General features: G+C 40.8%; 1 protein-coding gene across 1 annotated transcript in view; it reads right to left on the reverse strand.

Annotated features, from left to right (window-relative positions):
* The window catches only part of brinp1 (bone morphogenetic protein/retinoic acid inducible neural-specific 1), an 86,001-nt gene that overhangs the window by 44,128 nt on the left and 20,109 nt on the right, over positions 1-21,764 (reverse strand). The window contains exons 2-3 of the mRNA XM_041960531.1: positions 13,620-13,810; positions 2,002-2,171 (exon numbers count right to left, since the gene is read on the reverse strand). Of these exons, the coding sequence (XP_041816465.1) occupies positions 2,002-2,171; positions 13,620-13,810 (361 nt within the window). The remainder of the gene's footprint in view (positions 1-2,001; positions 2,172-13,619; positions 13,811-21,764) is intronic.

Below are 21,764 nucleotides of genomic sequence, written 5' to 3' on the forward strand. Positions count from 1 at the left end.
TATGTATTGTCTTGCAAATAGGTGCACATGAGCAAGGTCATAGCAGACAGGGACGTTTTATTATTTATTTGCTATACATGGAATTATAATGCTTATTACTGCCTGTTTTTTATAGGCTTGATTTACTATCAGACACTATGTGGGGGCTGGAACTGTTGTGGCCATGCTTTGTTTTAATACTTTGTTTTCCTTGCAGCAAAGCCGCCTTAAGTGCTTCCATGTCATCAAGCATCGGATGAAATTTACGGTGGAGAAAGACAAAGTCATTACAACTCTGACATCATGTTTATAAGGCTGGGTGGAACAATCAGCTGACTGCAACACTCTGATTTGTGAGTTCACATGCTATTTGATAATGTGATAACAAGGGCAACTCCAGTTCACATGATTTAGTAAAAAGAAATTTCTCTGAAGGAAGTAGAAAGCTGAGCCATGTTCGATGCATTGTTGTTATTATTATGAGTGTTAATAATGATAATGAATTGAGAAAGCGAGTCAATTTGGGTTCAGTCAATGGATTTACATGAGTTTTAAAATTACTCCATGCTGGTACCACCTCCCTCTTCACCTGAGACATGAATGAACATTTGGGCTAATTACTGGAACATGCTCTCGAGGGAGGGGTATTCCAAAACCCTGGCCTATTTGGTTTTACTCGATGTTATTTATATTTTATATTTCACGATTGCTCTCCCTAGCCCCCTCTCCTCAGTCTCTCTGGGTGGATGAGCATGCGAATGACCACAGCTGACTAGCAGTCGCAGGCAGTAGGCTCACACGGCTTAAAAATCCCATTTTCTTCTTCTTTTTTTTTTTTAATCAGTCCTCTGACGGCAGAAACAGGACAGAAAGAGGAGACTGTCTCCAGCAGGGGAAAAAAAAGAGGACAGGTCATTTGTTCGAATGCCTAAATCAATCTGTGTGGCCTGCTGCTGTTTGTTAATGTTCACGGTTAAGTCATTTTTTAGCACCTCCTAGTGGTAAAGTCTGATAACCTTCTCATACATGACATGTGATGAATATGCATATAGGAAGTGCGTGTTTAGAATCACGGAAACTACAACTCAGTCCCATGCAAGTAAATGTATGTTTTACGATCCATCTGCTCCTGCTTGCATCCTTCAGCCTGTGATAGCACCTCCTGCATTTATTTATCTTCATCCCTCCTTTTCTGTATGAGTACCCTGTGAGTTTGTGCATTGACAGTGGTCTTTTTGTTTAATGCAATCATATAAATTCAGTTGGATGCACTTTCTTTGTATTTCTTTTTTTTAGTTTTATTTATTGTCACTGATTGGATAAAGATGATCTTTTAATCTTGCAGTTTAAACACGTTCTCACACCTTACTGACTCACAAAATGACATATATCGCCTTTGGAGACGACCTGCGAAACAAATGACGACCTCCTTTGTACCAGACCTTCGCCCTCACGTTAGGTTTAGGCACGAAAACGACTTGGTTGTGCACTACTGTTTCGTATATCATGCAACATAAGTCCGTTGTGTAACTTAAAATGGGTACGAGACACAAACAGCGGCCTCCTGGCCGAATCCATCCATCGACCCCACCTTCCTCCAAATGCCGACTTTCTTCCTCTTTACACTACGTCACGTAACATCCTCCTTTGCTCCTGTCATAATTATTACGGCCACTAGAGGCCAGCACCAAACAGTAAACCTAAATATGGCTCGTAATAACCAACATACAAAGCTGATCGACCTTTTTTCTGGTAATTTGGACTCATAGTTTTAGATGTCGTAAGGGTTGCTTTATAAGCTGGATCATTAATATAATGAATGCTAGTTTCATAGAAAAAACAATTAATTTCTATTGATTCTAAAATCAAGTTGTCAGGGGCATGTATAAAATTTAACGTTTGTGCTATTTTCTGTATGTATGCTGCTACGACATGACTTTCCTCAGGTAGTGCTTCCGTGTTTCACACAGCAGTATTGATATATGACGTGCATTCGTATGGGCATGTTCAGTGTGCACTCACCTTGATGGCATTGGTGGATATTTGGATCTCATGCAGCTTCCTCATCGTGCCATCACGGTCAATGAAGTAGGACGAGGCCAGCTGATGAAGGGCTTCCACGTTCTGAGTAGCGTTGGCAAGCTTCCTGTCCAGCTTGTTTTTGGCCAGATACATAGTCAGAGCCTCCTCTCCTGCAGGCAGCACAAAGAAACGGACACATGATAAGGATTATATGTACTTAATGTCTTGGAAGTTTTGGGGGGAAAAAAAACTTGTACTTTAAAGTGCTAAAACCAGATAGCGAGTAAAAAATTTTAAGGTCTCAACTGAAAAAATTACCTAAATTTAAGGTGCACTGAATAAATAATGTGGGCATACTGTAGATATCTTCATTTGTGAGCCCAATCCAGACTTATCTTTGCTGCCAATAGAGCTCTTTACAGGAGAGATAAGTCAGAGGTCTAAATACCAAGGCAAGCAGTTTTAGCTTGAGAAACCAGATGCCCCAGTTTTCCAGGAACAGTCTCAGTATTTGCTGCTTTATCCCCAGCTGGCACCGTCCCCAGAAATGTCCCCGGATTTACCCCTACTGGGATGGCATTATTTCCATGAGAGGTCTAGTGATATAGAATTTTTACCCCAATGCCGCAGGAATTTTATCCTGTGGAGAACAAATATATCACATCCGGTATCTTATTTTTTTTTTTTTCACATGCACCCCAGGAAGAAAAAAGACAAACTGACTAGAAAACACATTACAATAAAACAGTAAAACAACATTAGCGATTGCAGAGATTTAATAAGTGTTGAGAAAATTGGAAAAAAAACAGAGATGAGTAGGGCAGAGCTGCTGCAGTAGGTGTTAAAACCATGTGGAGCCCCTTGAGGAGGATTGTCTCTGTTTATCCGTACAGTAGGATTGTGTGGCATGTTCCTGGATTACCACACTTCCACCGTTTTTTTTTTTTTTTCTATTTCATCTGGATGACTGACCAAATTTATGTGCACAGTTAAATTAAATTACTGACCCTACTAACACACTGGCTGAAGAGGTGTCCATTTAAATCATTTCTATTTTCCAATACTCAACACTAATAGGGGAGATCAGAATAACTGAAATAACCAAATTGTTGTGCTTAAACCAACTACAATCTGGCTGGAATTTGGTTGGTGTCACACCGACATAACTATCTGCCAGAATTAAGCCAAAGCCTCCCAAACATAGACTTGGGCAGACCTGAAATCCTTCCTCATTTTCTGAAGTAAAGAGGCAGAGTTCCCACTTCCTGTGTGATGTGAATTCAAAATCACTGCCACTGTAATGAGGTCGCAACTACTGTGAATACAAAACTGATTATGCACACAAAAAAAAAAATCAGCATGTGTCTAATCCCTCTCCATAAACGCGGCTCTGTGCTCACAATTAAAATAGGAGAGGTGAGAAATGAAAACCCAAAAACTCCTCACCTGTCACCTCACGTGTGTACAGTATGGACTGCGTGTCGAGTTTGAATGTCCGCAGGCGTACGGGGGGGAGGGTCTGCATTTAAACGGAAACCACTGACCTTTCAGTGAGCGGCTGAAGGGGAAGAATGTGAACGCTTAGAGCAGCAACAGGGCCAAATATTTACAGAGCACCAGACAATCTTCCTGATTTGCATGTCATATGTTTGTCTGTTGACACACTATGAAGGGTTGAGCGGCTCATTCTATACACATCCCATTTTTCCATCTCGCACTCCTACAAGCAGAAACAGACGCATAAAAAGCAAACAAGCAAACACCAATTCATTTCCACGAGCTCACACACACGCACTCACACACACACACACTTGCCTTCCAAGATTACTGCTCAAACGGCAAACCATATGCCTGCAAGTCGCTCAACGGCGTGTCACATATGTTCAGGTTCCTAGTGATGTGAATGGTTATTCGGCCCCCGGCGATGCATTGGAGTTGGTCACTTAACTTGTGGTGACCGTGACCAGGGGTGGGTAGAAGTCAGGGCCAATGTCTCATGCCTGGTTAGAGTACAAGCACTGAGGGGATGAGGCCCCATTCTCTGACGCTACCATGCTCCCTCTCCCTCGGGGGTTAGCATAGTTACTTACACACACTTGACTTACACTACTGCACAAGAATAATGGCGCCACATTAAGCCGCTGCAATGCCCTTTTTTTAATCTCCATTGCAACTTAGTGTGGCATAAAGGAGGTCTTCTGTACATAAATATTTTGTGGTTATTGCTGCTGGTCAGGCAAAATCATTACCTCCGAGGCTTTAAAAAATTCATCTGTGTGCACCTCTCTGTAAGTAATACATTGTGTAACATTATTACAGGGCACCTCGCTGGCACGCTGCCAGAATTAATCAGCTCATGCAGGGTTTATGTGTTTACAGCTGAGAGGTATTTAAAAACAATGTACCAGTTCCCCTCAAAATCAGTGAGAGTGAACGTGAAAACGCAGCCTTTTCCTTAACATTGGAGTAGCAGTTGCACTGAGCGTCTTATACATTCACGGCGGACGGGTTTACGTCGGAGTTAGTTTAAAGCCCAGCATGTCTCATATGGATGCTTCAGGGCACCTGGCGCAGACGCGGAGGGGTGTGACAAAGCGTCATCATTTGACGACCTGGGAATGAGAATGGGTTGGAAAGTGTGCATCTACTGAATATGAATCTTGTCTCTTTTTTCTTTTCCTTTTAGGTGCATGCATGCCAATATCAATGAGGGTTAGGAGTTCAAGTAGGGTTTTAAAGTAATGGAATAGCTGGGAGTGCTCCATTTGGTGTTAATGGTACATATGTGGGTCACTTTATGGAGAACATTAAACTATACTGCTCTCTACGCTGCAGATGAAAGAAGCTAATGGATGTTTTTGTTGTGCTGTTTTTTTTTTTTTTTTGTCAAAATACTTTCATAAACCATATAGATTCATAGAGTACATGCACAGATACAGTCAGTAACTATCATGCTTCATTCGTCTATATGTTCAAACTGAGGTCAGATTTGGGAAAGAGACCCAAATTTATGATGATGGTAATTAGATATTGTTCTCTATTTATAGTAAATGCAAAAACAAAGGATTGTCCTCAGGCCAACACAATCAGTGCACTTCACAACATACTACAGTAGAGAGCAGTAAAACCCAACTATGGCAATGTATGTAAACTTTGTTTTCTTAAGTTAATCAAGAAAATTTGATAAACATCATAAATTGATTGATTACTACAAGATTTTCCCCTTGAAAACAGGTGCATAGACTTTCTAAAATAGAATACATAATGAATGCACACACGCAGCACGTACAAATAAACAGAGGAATGAATTGAACCACTTTTCTATTCAACTATAACTAGATTGTCCCCGCTTTATGCAAGAGATATTCCGAGAGCGGGGCTGCTGCTTTGAGATAGCCACGCTCTCAATGCCCAGTTATGCCCTGTACTTTTTATGTTGGCAGCAGGACAATGGCGACTACACAAAGTTTCAAGTGTGATGTGGCGAAAGGTAGCGGCGACAGCTTTCCCTGGCCAGTCTTCCACCACAACCCGAGGCCCAGCCAGCGTTCTGCACGCGAACTGCAGCCTCAGGCTTCAGTGACCACAAGTCAGCTCAATAAACTGCTTCTTCCTCCTCAGCGCTGAACGCATACGACTGTTGCGCTGGAAAGGTCTCTGATCTAGTCGTATAGGTTGTGTGTTCAGCAGAGAGTAGCAGGGAAATGAGCGTTCAAAGCTCCTGCATGAGAAATCTTAATTCGGCGGCTCATCGCTCAGGAGTTGTACTGATACAGCCTTGCTTGATCTGGTGGGACCAGCAGCTGATGGTAGATAGTGTTCGCTAATCTTCTGCTGTGAGTGTGTTAGCGGGTTACTTACGTGTTACCGAGTGTCTTACTTTAAATGTACAGTATGTAATTTCTGCTGTTGGGGGTCCCTCAGTCAAAACAATGGAAACTAAAGGTGTACTTTGATGACGCCGTGAAGTCGTGGGATCGTGAGATTTGTTGTCTTCATCACTAAACAACCACAACTGCCAATGAAAACGATGATGTGACACAGGCTGAACCGTTCACTGACGCGGTACCATCTTAAATTTTTAGTCATGATACATTTAATCTTGTTTGTCCACGTCCTTTCTCACTCGACAAATCATCTGGAGTTTGTTTGCCTGAAAGTTATAGCAACTATGAAGGGATAAAAGATATATGACAAAATGAAATGCACCTATACCTTGAATAAAATTATGGATTTCTCTGGGTTTGAACACTGCAGGTATACAACTCAACAAAATATATAACATACAGTAGGTCCAGCTGTTTTCAAGGCTTTTAATGCAGAATTGCTACATATTATACCTTCAAGAGCCCTCTTTAGCCCGATGTGGACAATAACCTCTTCAAAAATGCAGTCGCAGTGAATTCAATTGTGTCATTTGTCTTCCCACGCTTTCGTAAACATTTGCATCTCTTCCCTCGCTCAACTCGAATGCTCCAGACCGCAGAATTCACGGTGAAGCAGCAGCGCTCTCACTCGAAGTGGAAAACCGATTTCAAACATACGAGGGAGCGGGAATGACAGATGTGATGAAATATGTTCCTCACAGCTTTGGCAAAATGCAAATCTGTCCTTCACGCTTTTTTTTTTTTTTTTTTTCCGACAGCAACACCCTCCTCATTTGTACATTTATACACGGGCCTGCTTGCTCTCAAACCCCGGCCACACGGAAAGATTTGGATTCTGTTGTCAATAAACATACCACACCTACAGTATTATTCTCAGTGGCCTGAGGCGGAGAGAGATGTTAAGCGTCCGTGTCAAACTGTTTTGATGTGTTTTCCAGCTTCGGCTTCAGAACTTCAGTGATGTTCCGGAGCGCCTGCTCACAGCGGTGGTGTCTTTTGTTGGGAGGACTGAAATGTGTTTGCTCTGTTCAAACTTCCAAGTCTCCCACGCGCACTGCGGACCCAGGATGCGCTCGGGTCGTAATGTTGCACTTCAAAATCCACCTCCCTTGATGCACACCTTTAAAGCATCCACGTAAGCCAGAAACCAGCTTCAGCTGAAATGTTCAGGCAGAAGAAAAGCGGCAGCTAATTGTTCATTTTTTTCCTCAAACATCTCAAGCAGATGCTGTCAGTCAGTGGTAAGAGAACTTGGCACTGCTCCTCTCTTAAGTGCTTGTTGGGATGGAGCATTACTACATTATCCTATTTCCAACCATTTACAAACTAAGAGTTTTGAATTAACATGGTCCAATTTACAGTTAAAATGGATGTTACTTTGTTATCTTATTTGTAAGTAAATCAGATATAATCATGTTCAGCTCCTTAAATATTCTTTGAACCTATAACATCTGATTAATCTTTTTTAAAGTGTAACAACCACAGCGCAATTAGTGAGTCATTGCCTCGCTTCACCCGGGGCCAGTGCCTCTCCCCAGGCAACGGGAAATATATAAGCCTTTATATTCAGTAAAGAGTGGCTCCATAAATCCAGAGAAAAACAAAGAGTATTGTCACAAAGAGTTTTTTGTTCTCTGAGCACTGCGTGCTGGTGCCCGGTGCTTCCAGGCACCGCAGGCATCATTGTTTTTGGCCTGAAAAGAAGCCGAGGGACAGCGAAATCCAAAAAAAAAATAAATAATAAATTGATAAAAAGGTCACACTTTATTTGTAGAATCCTGTCGTAATACCGTGCTAAACTTGGGGCTTTAGTTTTAAACAGGGGATAAAGGACGGGGATGCATGCTCAGCTGAGAGGATTAAGAAAAAAACAGCAGCACTGGTCAGTTGTTTAAACAGTCGATGGCAATGGCAGGAGAGCATTTGCAAAAACAGATAACTGCGTTTTGATTTATTTTCCTCTTTTGTGCCCTCCAAGGAATATGAATCAACTGGTGTTGGTTTATTCATTTTGAGACTTTTATCTGTTTTTTTTTTTTTTTTTTTTTTGCAAACGAACGTCTTCTACTGTTGCATTTAGTATCAGGGGTGAAGAAAGAGTGGACGTCAACATGCTCGCACTCGTCCTCTCTCCCTACCCCAGCAGTTAATCTTTGTTTCTTTGAAGGTCATCTTTCCACAAAAACTTGAACCATGATCATGTTATTTCCTTAATCACAATCAGGTAGTTTAAGTTGCCTTAATTTGACCAAACCTTAAAGACGCCCTGTGGAGCTTTCTCGGTTTTTGCATCCTTTCCTCCTCCTACTTGCAAAGCTGTTAAATTTATGTTCTAAACGGTGTTTTGTTTCCATCAAAGTTTGTTTGCTTGCTCTTCATTGCCTTAGCATTAGTCAGCAGAATACCATGAAACCGGCACCAGGACTTTCCATCAGCATATACGCGTATTGTGTGCATGACGCAAATAAATCAGAGGCCCGCTCCATCACTCCATAGGGCTACTAGTGCTCAAATACTCCACAGGGTACCTTTAACTGGAAGGCAGTGAAAGCCTCCCATCCAGCCTGCAGAATATTAATGAATTCAGAAAATGGCACGCTTTTAACGTGACTCACCGTGGAAGAAACCCAGGCCATCCTGAGAGTGATCACGCACAAGGTACCCCTCAGCGTCCTGAGAGAATCACTAAGCCTGTCTACGCAAACGCAAGAGGTGTCAGCGGGGTGTATTTTTCTTGGCTAATTGTTGTATTGAGTCCCAAGGTGAGTATTTTTGTTTGCTTAGTTTTTTGTTGAGATAAGGACTCATTCATTGGTAGCTGAACTGTTGGTTTTGTAATGAGCACTGACTGCCTCCTTGGCTGAGGTCTGAGAGCATTTTCTAGTTAAGTATCTAGATCAAATTATGAATTTTCCATGGTTTTTTTTTTTGTTTTTCTGTCCACACTGATAGAGGCTCATAAAAAGTGCAAATACTAAACAATAATTCCATCTTCTGTTTGAAAATCCAGCCCCCGAGGTGTCTGCTTTGAAGAACTCTGCTCTCAACAAATATAGTTGATGACCCCTGCTGTTGGGGTGCCTGATCACAAAACACCTGACCTGAAAGGATCATATGAGTCATTTTGAAACCGCCTGGCAAATGAAAGCTTTTTGTGGACCAAAATATGCATGTGACACTGTGTATTTGTCACTTCAATTTCAATCAGTTATCAAGACCGCACTAAGTGACAAAGTAAAATAACAAGGTGGCTTTTATCTTGATATGATGCTTCCAAAAATACTGTATGCACATAAATGTGCCTGCTCTTTATTTTCCTGCGCTATTATGTTTCAGTCACTTCACTTGAAGATCACCAGATTATGTGCATTTGTTGCCTTGCACAACCAGGAAAAATCAGAAAGGAAAAAAAGACCAAAAAAAAAAAAAACATGACACAATCGTGCCTCAGTGGCTCTGCATTGTAACCATTTCTATGTAGTTGAGAAGCGGGGATGTTTAGTGGGGCTATTTAGGCTCGACCACTCAACTTTAAGTTTCCTGTGAGAATGAGAATTCTCTTTTTCCCTCTCAAGTGTATAATGGCTCTCAAGACCACAACCTGTAGGGCCTTAAAGATTATTTATAATTAGCCTCTTCTCTGTACTTTATCACTAGTCTGGTGTGCACATTTATTGGTTCATATAACTGTGGTCTTTAATGGGGAAACCCAAGATTGAGATAAGCGTGCGCCAACCCACAACTTGAAACAAAATGGGCTCAAGGTTGAGGATAATGTGATGATTACTCACAGATAGAGAAGAGGAGGCAGAGGTTAGGAAAATAGTGGAAGGCAAGAAATGTAAAGAGGAAGCATGTAAGGTGATGCAATGCGATGAGAATAAGAGGGATGCTGCGGTTGAAAATGATACCGTGATTATTTCTGTGGCAATTTATTTTTTCAACTATTTTCCAATTTTAGCCACCTGGTGCATCGGTTGCAGCGGCATTCTCCCTAGCTTAGACACACTTAATTACATTTTACCTTCATATCATGCTTCAGTCCAATATTGTGTTTCCAAATTCCAAAATTAGCATCTGAGCACTCATCACCTTACAGAGTGGTGTGTGTGACACTGCGACTCTTTCACGCCTGATATTCCTCTGCACCGTTCAGCTTAATTATTAAAGCCTACTGTTTGACATAAAGTGGACTGCAAAATTTTTAAATGTAACACAGCTCCTACTGGATTTCATTTTTCTGTTAAATGTTTAAGCATCTACGGCTCTAGTTGAAGTATCAGTGCTGACATACAAAAATGAATTTGTTCTGTAATATTAGACAAAGGGCTCTGTTGTAACTCTTTATGAAACAGAACATATCTGCATGTAATTATGGCTTCAATAGATGCAAAATTCACTATAGTCTCGACACTTTTCATCATTAATCCCAAATTATCCTTTGTGCTAAATGTTAAATCAAATATACACCATGAAACCAGGGGAGCAGTTTCAAGGTCCAAGTATGTCTGTACAGTGAAGACAAAGGAGAAGAAGTGCTGCTGGGTCTTTGTGGTGATCGCATTCAGGCTCTCTTTGCATGCTTCAAGTGTCCTCCTGAAGGGCTCATTGCATGTAGAATATGGTCTGAAACAAACAGGTGAAATGCAGGTCTCCTTCAAATACAAGGCACGCTTGGTGAGGTTTGTGCAAGATTAAAACTCCTTGCAATGTGTATTCAAAAGAGCGAACACGTGGCCACATGGGTCTTCATCAGGGTCAGTGTCAGCAGCAGCTTCCATTGTGTCACACTATGAGTTGAGTGGGAGGGTGGCTCTTTATCAGTGTGCGAGCCCATTGGTTATAGACTCCAATGCGATACCTTTTGGATTGAAAGCAACGCAATACCCTGGAACCATGAAAACCTTTCTCCTTTTTTTGTCAAATATTACTTCAGGAATAATGGAGAGATTTCTATATATGGAACGACTGATGGTTCTGGTGATTTTGTAGTCAACATGTGTTTGTAGTCAGGAACGGGAAAATGTGAATTGAGGAATTTATCATCTATGCCACATATTGGTAGCCACATTATATCCATCTTCTGTTTAACATGCAGGTTTACCCCTTCCTGCCCCTTCTGTTGCCTCCTACTTCCTTCTCCCTTCTTGTAATGATGCATCTCTTCCTTCGGCCTCAGATTGTTTTTAAAGGAGACGGGCATTATCAATTTTTATTGAGACCATTTTCCATTCATGCCATGAGCCCTTCACAAGGTGGAATATGTCTGCACAGTGTTGCTGAGGAGAGGAAAGACATGCCAAAAGTGCCATGTGCACCTCTCAAAGACATTTGATGGTGAGATTACACAGTGACAGACATCATTTTTGCACAACTGGAGTGACTTCTTGGCAATGTTTCATGCATACAATTATATAACACAGGGTCTGAGTAAAAGAGCGGATTATCTTACTAATTATATCTTTGAAATGCAATTGGCAAAGTGATCACAGTTAGCTGCCTTCATGCGTCCCTCGGAGCTTGAGATAAGATAAGAGATTCGAGGGAGAAGCCATTTATATTTAGACTTGGACAGCAGGGGTGCTTAACTTTTATTTTGGGAAGCAGATCCAAAATACTGAGATCATTCATTAGAGGCATTTATTCCTCTTTCCACAGTGAGCTTTTGGAATTAGAAATTTTATGTGACCTATACATTTTCTCACAGTCTCATTATTTTGGGAGGGATGCTTTATTATAACCAAAATAAAAAGGAACATTTCATAAAGTAACAACAATGTTTCCTTGATAAAACATGCATTTCTATACAGCGTCATATCTAAAAGGACTATTTCTCTTATACAGATTACCTGAAATGTGCTAAGTGTTTCTATTATTTGTTGTTGAGTCAGTGCTTGTAGATAAATCAGAGCAATCCATGTGATAATCATCCTTCCCCACTTACCTGAAAGGTCCATGAGTACAAACACTTATGAAGAAGATTACCTTCAGGTTAAATTTGGCATGTACAGTATGCAATTACCATATGTATGGCTGTAATGGTCTTGGGAGTTGGGAATGAAATTGAAGCTGCGTTTTGTTGGAGCCTTGTGCATTGAGGCAGCTGTTTCGGAAGATGATTTTCTTTCCAAGACTCCTGTCATCAGCAGGTTGTTAGCCTATCACATTCTGTCCATTTACCCATGATGGAAGAACACCGCGCAGCTGTACAACGTGAAATGACGAATCACATGGTGTTCTTATTTGCAACTAGTGTTGCTCGGGGCGGCAAACAAGGCCGGAAGAAATTTTCTTAGAGTTCTGCTCAGAGGGCAACACACGCTGTGGCAACGGAAATCTAGCTGGCTGTTTTTTGGATCGCAAAACCCTTCACATCGCCTGTGGGAACATGTCAGTTTTGATTTTTTGACTGCCAGCCTACGGACGGTCAAGAGCTAAAATACCTACCGGCTATGTGTACAAGTTAAAGTCATTATGCAATGTTTAACCTTCCAGAATAACACTGTCTGTGGATCTGCTGGCTTTGCCACCATGTAATGTCAGTGTTCTCTGAATACAGCGAATCACGTTTCCACTTTTGTTTCATAAAGTTGTGTTCTTCAGCAACAAGTGAACCATTGTCTCACTTTATTTCACATTTGATGCTGATGCTGATTCGATGCTGGTCGTATGCCTCTTCCACCTGCGTGCAGCTATATTCTAGATACAGACTGATCGTTTCTCATACAAGAAATTAACATCTCACTTGTCAAATGAGCCCACATGATTTTGGCCACCGCCGATGTAAGATAGTGCTGTCGTACAGTAGCTTTGATGCACATTTTGCGTCACTGTCCTGCTGGAAAAATCCATTTAAGCCAGACGAGAAGACCACCTGTCCAATCACTAACCCTGGACAACTAACAAATCCACATACCTGAATATAGCCTTTACCATATTTTTAAATGCAGGTCTTACGTTCTGTTAAATTTACTTCTCATACAGCAACAAATTCCGACCCTCCTGGACTCTTAAAACTTTCGCTTGTGTGGCCAAATGCTAAATGTTTGGACGCACTTTGTCATCAAATAAATGGACTGGAAACTGCTGCTCATTCATCAGTGCCGCTCTTTGTTCGTCCGTTTTTTGCTTTATGGATGCAAGTGCTGCTCTGGCACCAAGATGTCTTATGAAATGGTTCAGTAAGCCTACTGGCGCTCACTTTAAATTGCCTTTATCTCGCTTTGGAAGAAAGTCATTTGGTTTGTGTATCTGGTCCGCTCTGTCCAGCCCTCTCGCGATGTGGCTGCAGCTTTGCTGTGGGAGAGTTTTTCAACACCCAGGAGAACAGCTTGACCCCGAACTGCTTCGCTGAGCTGTTTTGACATTGTTGCAAACAGGCAGATGAGTAATCGCGGACACCGTGGTGTTCCAGTTTCACAGCACAATCATATGTCGTTGAATAATGGTATTTATTTGCACAAATGAGTAGAGAAATATTTACTCATTCACATGTTTAAAAGGGTTCTGGCTTGTTTTAGAGTTGCATAAAATGGCAAACTCAATTCATATTTGCAGCCCAAAAAATTTGGCTTCTGACAATGTTCTTTACAACTTTACCAATGAAGTAATTTCATTGACATGAAGCATGTCAGCAAACCACAACTATGCGTAAAAAGCATTTAAACCGGTGTGTAAAAGCTGTTAATCAAGCATGGAAGAGAGCAAATGAAGGCAGTGAACCTCTCTTACCTCCCAGCGTGGCTGAGATGAGAATGTGGGTCCCATATTTCTTAATGATGGTGTCGATGAACTGCTGAGTCGTGGGTCTGCGGCCCAGCAAGCGCACGCTGCGCTGGAACTCAGGCATGAGTGGCACCGGGTTCCGGATCAGGTCCCGTCTCTCAATCGCTGTGTTCCTCACCTTCCAACGTGCAAATTCCCTGATAATCACATGAGAAAACACCTGCTCACACCACAGTTACGCACTATCAGTGCTATAAGTAAAACAGTATTAATTATGGCGTCGTAACACATAAATTAGCACCACTCTAACTCATCAAATGCATTTGCGGGAAAACAATACGCATCTGGTGGTGCACACTGTGGTCTAATCTGTCAGATAATAATAACAAAAGACTGGAGTATTTTTATAATATATATATAGTTCTGAGCATCCAGACATGAAAAATCACTTTAAATTTAATTTAAAAACAGCAAAACGCAATGATACACATGTTTAATGAGTTTGGTGATGCAGAAGCTTTGCATTCTGTTTTTTTTTCTTTTATTTCACTCTGTCCTTAATATCAAAAATCTTAGCTTTTTTAATATATTCTTTGACCACTGTCGTTGAATTTTCATCTGCGTTTGTGTATGTTGCCATTTAAATTGCTCAAGGTCCTTTTCGAGCATTGTCTCAAATTCTTAACGTTTATATATAGTCAGCAACAGCAAGACAGAAAGTGATGCCGACTGAATTATGTTTTTTTATTAACATAATGTGGAAATGTCGTTCAACGTACCTGGAAAGTTGCAAAAGTTAGTTGATACTGACTGTATCTTTACTGACAACCTACTCGTTGTTTTTCTGCCAAAATATACTAGCCACTAGTAGCGACTGCGGCATTATTCAGCTTTTTTATGGCTATGTTTAGGAGAAGAGAAAGACAATGGTCTATTTTAATGCAGAAGAAGTAAGCAGTAATCACGATCTTTCCCTTAACTTAACTAAAGTGCTTTTGCTGCCTAAGCCTAACCTCAGCCTGGATTCTGCACGGCACCGTTCTGCACTTTGTACACTGACCATCCACCTTGTCTACCTCGATGGGACTTAAACAGGGTACAAAAAATGCTGTGTTTCACTCAGTCACTCACTAAATGCAAATTTCCAGGAGACAGAGTTGCCTTTTGAGAAAGAAAAAAAAAACAAAAACCCCACAAGGGACTATATAAACCAATAGCACAACTTGCTAAACTGCGCATCATTCTAGCCTTGTTGTTTTCGACTGCAGTTAAAGATATGTTCCACTGCGTAAATATTAAAACGAGTCAGTAAACTATTTGTGCGGATGCTCTTGATGTTTGCTTCTGCACCCGCTGAGACACACATCAAGAAAACATCTCCACAGACAGACATTACAGGCATCTCTGTTACTCTGAGGGTTACAGAAAAACCAAATATCCCTGCCCTGAGGATAAAAACACCAGGTTTGCTTCAGCTGTCTGAAATGCAAAAGAAGCTATGCTGTTACTGAGCCAGTGGTTAATGCCTAACCCGCAACTGAAAGTCAGTGATCGGGCGTTCATGTAAGTACGCTTCTTTGTGTGGTAAAATTGTCTGTATTAAGAGTTACATAAAAATTTATACATGTTATTGTTAGAAAAGAAGCAGTTCATACCAGGCAATTCAGCAGATCTGTTTTTCCTTGGAAAGGCACAGGATGGATGATGCATCGCTTAATTCTAAATCATTTTAATGCAAATTTAATCAGAAGCTGTGATTTTTAGCAGCATCCTTTCTTTCTGCCAATCACACAGATGTTACGATTTCCATATGGATTAAGCTCGGTCTCAAACGTACATGTATGTGCAAGCTGATCTGTCATCACGGCTGGATGTGTGATACAGGTGCTCACACTTTTACCTAGAAGGTGTGAGTGTGCATACATAGAGATGCACAGTACCCATTCAGATGGGATACAGATGAGTCTACGCTCTCCGCACTGCTGAAATGAGCACAAAGCTAATTCTCCTGTCTATAGACAGGGGAAAATGTAATTTCCTAATTACTGACTGATAGTTCTAAAAGCATTTCCTCAGAATTAGATTTTGATCGAATTTAGATATATCTAATGATGCAAGTGTTAGTATATGAATGATGAGCCCAATTACAGTAAGTGTGTGACTTAAAGTGCAACAAAAGCTCCATCAGATCGAGCACAAACAAAAGGCTTCATCGTCTCAATAACGTAACCCTAAAAGCCTGCTGTAATTGGAATCTGAGATCTGTTCAATAACATATAAATTCAATGCAAAAATCTACCAAAAAACACATGCAGATAAATAAAAAATACAAACACACACACACACACACACACACACACACACACAGTGTGCAATCCAAAACCAACCGTGCTCAGAAGGTTTTAGCTACTCTTTCTGCTTTTTGGATATTGCTTTTTAATCTGATTAAAACATGTATTTAGATGAGTCTTGAAGAAATCAAATGGGAACAGAAGGCACAAAGTGATTTAAGAAGCAATTCCAACTTTGATGAGATTAACTTTACGAATCAGTTGGCGGAATCAGTCGCCATAAATACAGTTGGTTCGTCGTACACTCCATGTCTCTGTGACTTGAACTAATTACACACATATGATGCATTTTGTCTGTGTTGCACCATGGAATGAAAAAAAGTTTGCCAGGATTTCCGTAAAAGGTTATGATGTTGCTGAGAGTCAGTGTGACCTCTCGCTCTCCTGATCACGGCTGTGACAGGTGTCGACACTCAACAACATTTCAAGTGTGTAAAAAAAAACACCTGCGCACCGACGATTGCAATTAAAGCCAACCAAGACAGACACAAGAGGTTAAAGTAAAGGAAGCATTGTCGGAGTTTGTTTAATTACATCATGTACACGTCAAGCTTTTGTGTGATATACTGCAGCGGCGTGAAACAGCACTGAGAAAAGAAGCACCGTGGCATTGGAAAGGTTTGTTTAATGACCCAACAGTGTTTTAAAAATGATTCCTTTAATTGAAAAAGTAAGCAATGTGGATGAAAGCTACAGCACAGCGCTTCATAACAGCTTCATTCAAAGCTTTACTCTGAGTCTCCTCCTTCGCAGCCCTCAAGGGCTCATCATAATGATTTAGCCATGAATAGGCAGCTCCCCTCAAATTGATCGTCAGTCACTCTGTCTCGATCCTCTGACACGCAGTCAGTCGGTTTGCCTGAGCTCGGCTTGACGGCAGCACTTTTAAATGCTCTGTTCAGCACTGTATATGAGTATTATAGGTTGAATTCCACTCTGTCAGTTTCATACATACGACTTCATTATGTTGCCAACATTTCAACGGTAATATCCTGACAACTCCCTCAAAGAAGAGGTCGTTTTACACGTTCACTCTAGTTCTATCACGGAGCAGTAAGTTGAGAAAATCAGAGCTGGCTTCATGCATAAGCGAACTATGCGCCTGTTTAGGGTCCCGGTGGCCACCAGAGGGCCCTTCAAGAGCGCTTGAGATGTCCGATGAGAGCTTTACAAATGCAGACATTAGCAGGCATTAACTGCATTTTGATGCAAGCGCAGTCAGTCCCAACTAATGTTAGCCCAATAGATCATGTAACGCCAGTCAAAGGCTGTATTCAGAACAGCCTACTACTATACTACCAATGAACGCAGCTTGCAGTGTGTAGTACATAATGTGGGCTAAACGGGGTCTGTGAGCACGACTGGCCAGCTGGCCGGCTAGCAGCTCCTGTTGGACCTTGGAGAGCTTCTCAGCTTCTGTTAGTCATCAACTTTCAGAAACTGCAAATTTTTGAAATAGACACAGTTGATTTCTCGCCTCAAAAAAGGTCACAGATGAATGAAAATCGCAAGGCGGGAGACAAAAGATCAAATTGCAGTTACTGTATTTGTAAAATGTCATAAATTTACCATCATTTCAAATGTTACTTCTTTCAAATGATTTTGTAAAAGGTGATTCTCCTGTATTTTACCCTCCTCTCCTGCTGTACTGCAAAAACAAATGACCTTACCTTGACGGGTAGCATAACCTCCTACTTGATGTGTTTCTTGTGTTCCTCTGCAGTACCGCAGGTGGCAGTATGTAGAACATTAGCTGAAGCATCTAGTGTCTCACTTGACAGTCGCCTCTCTCAAAATCAACTGAATTGTAATGATTAAGTGATGTGTACATGTCCTTAAAGTAATGCATACATAAACTAAGTGCTGCATTTATGTGCCCTTTTGTATTTTCATATTAATATTGCAGGGATGTTCACAGTATTTCTCTTTCAACCAGGTTTCTGATTCTGACTGGAGTCACTTTGGTGGGACGGCCCAGAGCAAGGCACTGGAAAAATTCCCATATTTTTAAATCCCAGTCATGCATGTTTACAGGTACGCATGCAAAACACACTGAGCTTACACTTCGTTACAGCAATGTAAAAAATAGAGACAATATTCTTTACACAAACAAAGGAATAACTTCATCTATTACTTTGCTGAATTCACAAGAGGGGACAAATAATTAAGTATTTGATGCAGACAGCGTTTCACAAAGTGTATAAAGTTTCCCCTAACTCAACAACTCAGTAAATTGGATGATTTTTTAAATGGAGTCTGGTACTTTCTCCCCAAGTGACAAAGGTGTACATTGTGGTTACTTTACTCTTTAGATTTTGCCCCTGCTTCCTTTTTAGAGTGGATATTACAGCCAATAACAAAACATACAGTGCTTCTCTCACTCCCCTCACAAACACATATTAGTTTTATATAGTTATATATACTGTATAATTATAGTATGTAATATATAGTTTATAGTTTTGTTCCATAGTTTGAGTAAGTAAGGAGAGCCCTCAAAGAAAATCCTGCCTACAGCTCCCTTTTGTCTTGAGCCACGCTGGGTGAACATGTAGTCTCAGAATGAGAAACTGAATGCGTGTATAATGACGATGTAGAATCCAACCCCGCACAGCACTTCCTTTCCTCTGTCTAATCACATACATCCTTGAGAAATGTTTTCCAACCGGATATTCAATAAGTGCTTTGTGGCAGATTTGCAGAACTTTTGACTTTGCAAATCCTCGACGCTGCAAAGGCACAAGTTGTGGCGGGACAGGTCTCACCACTCATACCGGTACAAGCTGATTCAGCTTCCCCTCTTGTTCCATGACTTGGCTTTATGAGAGGTACACGTTGCTGTTATTTCTGAAATCTGGAGCAAATATACAAGCCAGCAGATCTGAGAGAAGCTTTTGGATTTGCAGCAGATGTACCGATATTTCTCCCTTTTCATTCTTTGCCCAGCTCTCTCTCACTTTATCCAACTCTGCTGCTGTCTCCCTCAGATATCAGTTCATTTTCAGCGAATCCTGCTCATGGCTCCGTCACTGCCAATTATTACATAAAACTTTATATGGCAGCCATATGTACTTGGGCCCTTCTGCCCCAGATTAGGCATGCCAGCAGATGGAACCTGCGACATGATTCACTGCTTTGCTTCACAGCTCCAAGACCGGTTTAATGACCTATCAAAGGAAGTTAAGAGGAGATAAATGGCATTGCAGCTGCATAAGAGGAAAATGGGAACGTAGGTGATTATTGCTATATGGTTTTCAAGTACCTCGCATGGGAGGGTGGATACATTACATTGCCTGTGTGGAAGTCTCTGTGACGTATAGAAAATACTGAATAAATAAACAGAGAACCATCAGTAAATACTCAATTAATTTCGAAATACTGTAAATGCCACTGACAGTCTTATATATAGAATGTCGCAGTGGAGCTGTGCACCACATATACTGTATTGCGGATCCTTATGCATTAATAATGTGCACTCATTGATCCCGCATACATACATTCATATATTCTAACTAGCAACATTATGAGCAAAGAGTTTGTTTGATGACTGAGGAGTTTTTTCTCTGAAGAATCAGCAGAAGTCCGTTAATCCCCCAGTGCCCTCATTGAGACCACCATATTATCAGATTACTTTCCAACGTTTGTCTCAGCACAGTTTAGTCAAGTAGACATGAATGGTGGCTGCTAGGTGATACATTATTGGAATGAAACAGCCGACCTCCTCATCACATATACCATAGATGAGACGGAGGATGTTTTTCGCCAGAGATCATTTGCTGTAATGAATGGACTGGTGGCGCTAACATGTGTGCTTCTATTTTTCGACCTTAATCAAGAAGCCTGAAGAAAAGCGATGTTTGGAACACATTGATTGGAAATAAATGTCCTTTTTTTTTCATAAAATTTGCAAGGAGAGAACTCAGAGGGAACTCAAGCCAAGTTTGTCGAAGTCACCCCTTGAGCAACGCAGCCAGTAAAAGTGGTCCCTGGGTCAGATTGCAGGGACTGCTCATGAACATACTTGAAAGTCATCTTTTGATTATCAACTAGATCCAAAAATGCAATGTATAACTGAGTTGGCAGAACGAAAACAAATTAAAAATTGAACAGAATGCATTAACACATTTCTGCCAGTGTCCTGGTTTTATTATTTTGGAATAATTGATGTTCACAAGGGGTGTAACGATTCATTCATTTCATCAGTGCACCAAGTATAAATTATGCCAATTCAACTGTATCAATCTGCTAAAGGAAATAAACAGGAGGAATTACTGACTTCAAAAATGATGAGCTTGAAATGCTTTGAACCAAACTATTCGTCATGAAATCAGACCTTGTTTTCGATATTATTAAGTTGCCATCGTTTTCATTGTTGGTGGCAACGTCCGCCATTCACACCCTGCATTGGCTAACTGTTTACCTAACACAAGGGATTCGTGGGAAATGATGCATTTATGTACTGCTACGTCACTGTTTTGGAAAACCTCTAGTGTCACATGCAGCAGGAAATCAGACTGCTGTCAGTTTGTTTGGCTGCACTGGAAACAGGAACACCAACTCTGGTGGCACAGTTGTTCTTCTTTTGTATTTTTGAGCAGTATTTCTGTATGTTTAAATCTTTCAGGAGTATATTTAAAATCCTGCATGACCTTTATCAGTGTTAGTCACTCTGCAAACTTCTACTCCCACATGTAAACACCCTGCCAGTAATGAAATGTTGGATTACTCTTTCTATGAAGGCCGACTATATATTTATTATCACGTGGAAAACATTGTATAACACAGTATAACAGTTGCAAGGCATTATAAATATGATGATGATACTTTTGTTTGTCAGGTATTATTTTGTATTACTGTATACTTGCTAAGACAGTAATTGCCTTACTCAGTCTGCATGGGTTGCAAGGTGCTCTCTGTAGCCATAATGGACGGAAAGTGTGGGTATGACATGTCATAACACCTTCCAGGCAGCATGTTGTCTGCTTCAATTAGAGTTGGGCTGTATTGACATCCAGTGAATATTCCCCAAAGCTCTGACAGGGGCAGGAAACGACCATCATAGAGCGTGTCACTGCAGGCACTTTGTTGATCCTGGCGCTAGAGCCCAGATTTAAAAAAAAAAAAACTTGACAGTGCATGACAGACATTCAACGTGGAAGTGTGGCGGCACAGAGGAAAGAGAGTTGTCGCAAGAAAATCTCTAATTAATTGAGTGGGAGACTGGCTCTGCAGGACCCAGAGACAACATGTTCTTGGACGCCACATAAATGACAGACAATAATAAAAGCAGGAGTGTCGTTAAATTACAGAACTTGTCATACTTGGCTTCTTGTTTACCTCTGTGCTCCTCTCATACTGTATCAGAGTCTTAACAGCCAAATGCAGCACACATTCAGAAGAATATGTTGCACAGCTACATCTTGACCTTTGTCAGTCTGTGGTAAAAAAAAAAGAAAAAAAAGAAAACATGCCTGTGCCATTTTCTCTTTGCTTGAAGCACACAAACAACCATTTATGATGAAACAAAGCAAGTAAAAATGTTACACCTAGCTATAAACATGTTAGTGGTATGAAAACAGCTTGACTTCATTTGAAGCAGACAAGATGTTGTCATAAAGGGCAACAGGGTGGCACTCAGCATTTTACAAGGATGATTTAAAGATTGCACCTGCTTTAGAAACAAAGCAGGAACAAAAACAGGCCAAAAAAAATCTTGCATTTTTTATTTATTTATTTTATTTCTTTTTTTTTTGAGGAGGGGGGTTGACATACTTTGTGTTTATCTCCTTGACTGACTGCGGAT

The sequence above is a fragment of the Chelmon rostratus genome, chromosome 19 (genome assembly GCF_017976325.1).
Source record: "Chelmon rostratus isolate fCheRos1 chromosome 19, fCheRos1.pri, whole genome shotgun sequence".
Taxonomy (NCBI): Eukaryota; Metazoa; Chordata; class Actinopteri; order Chaetodontiformes; family Chaetodontidae; genus Chelmon; species Chelmon rostratus.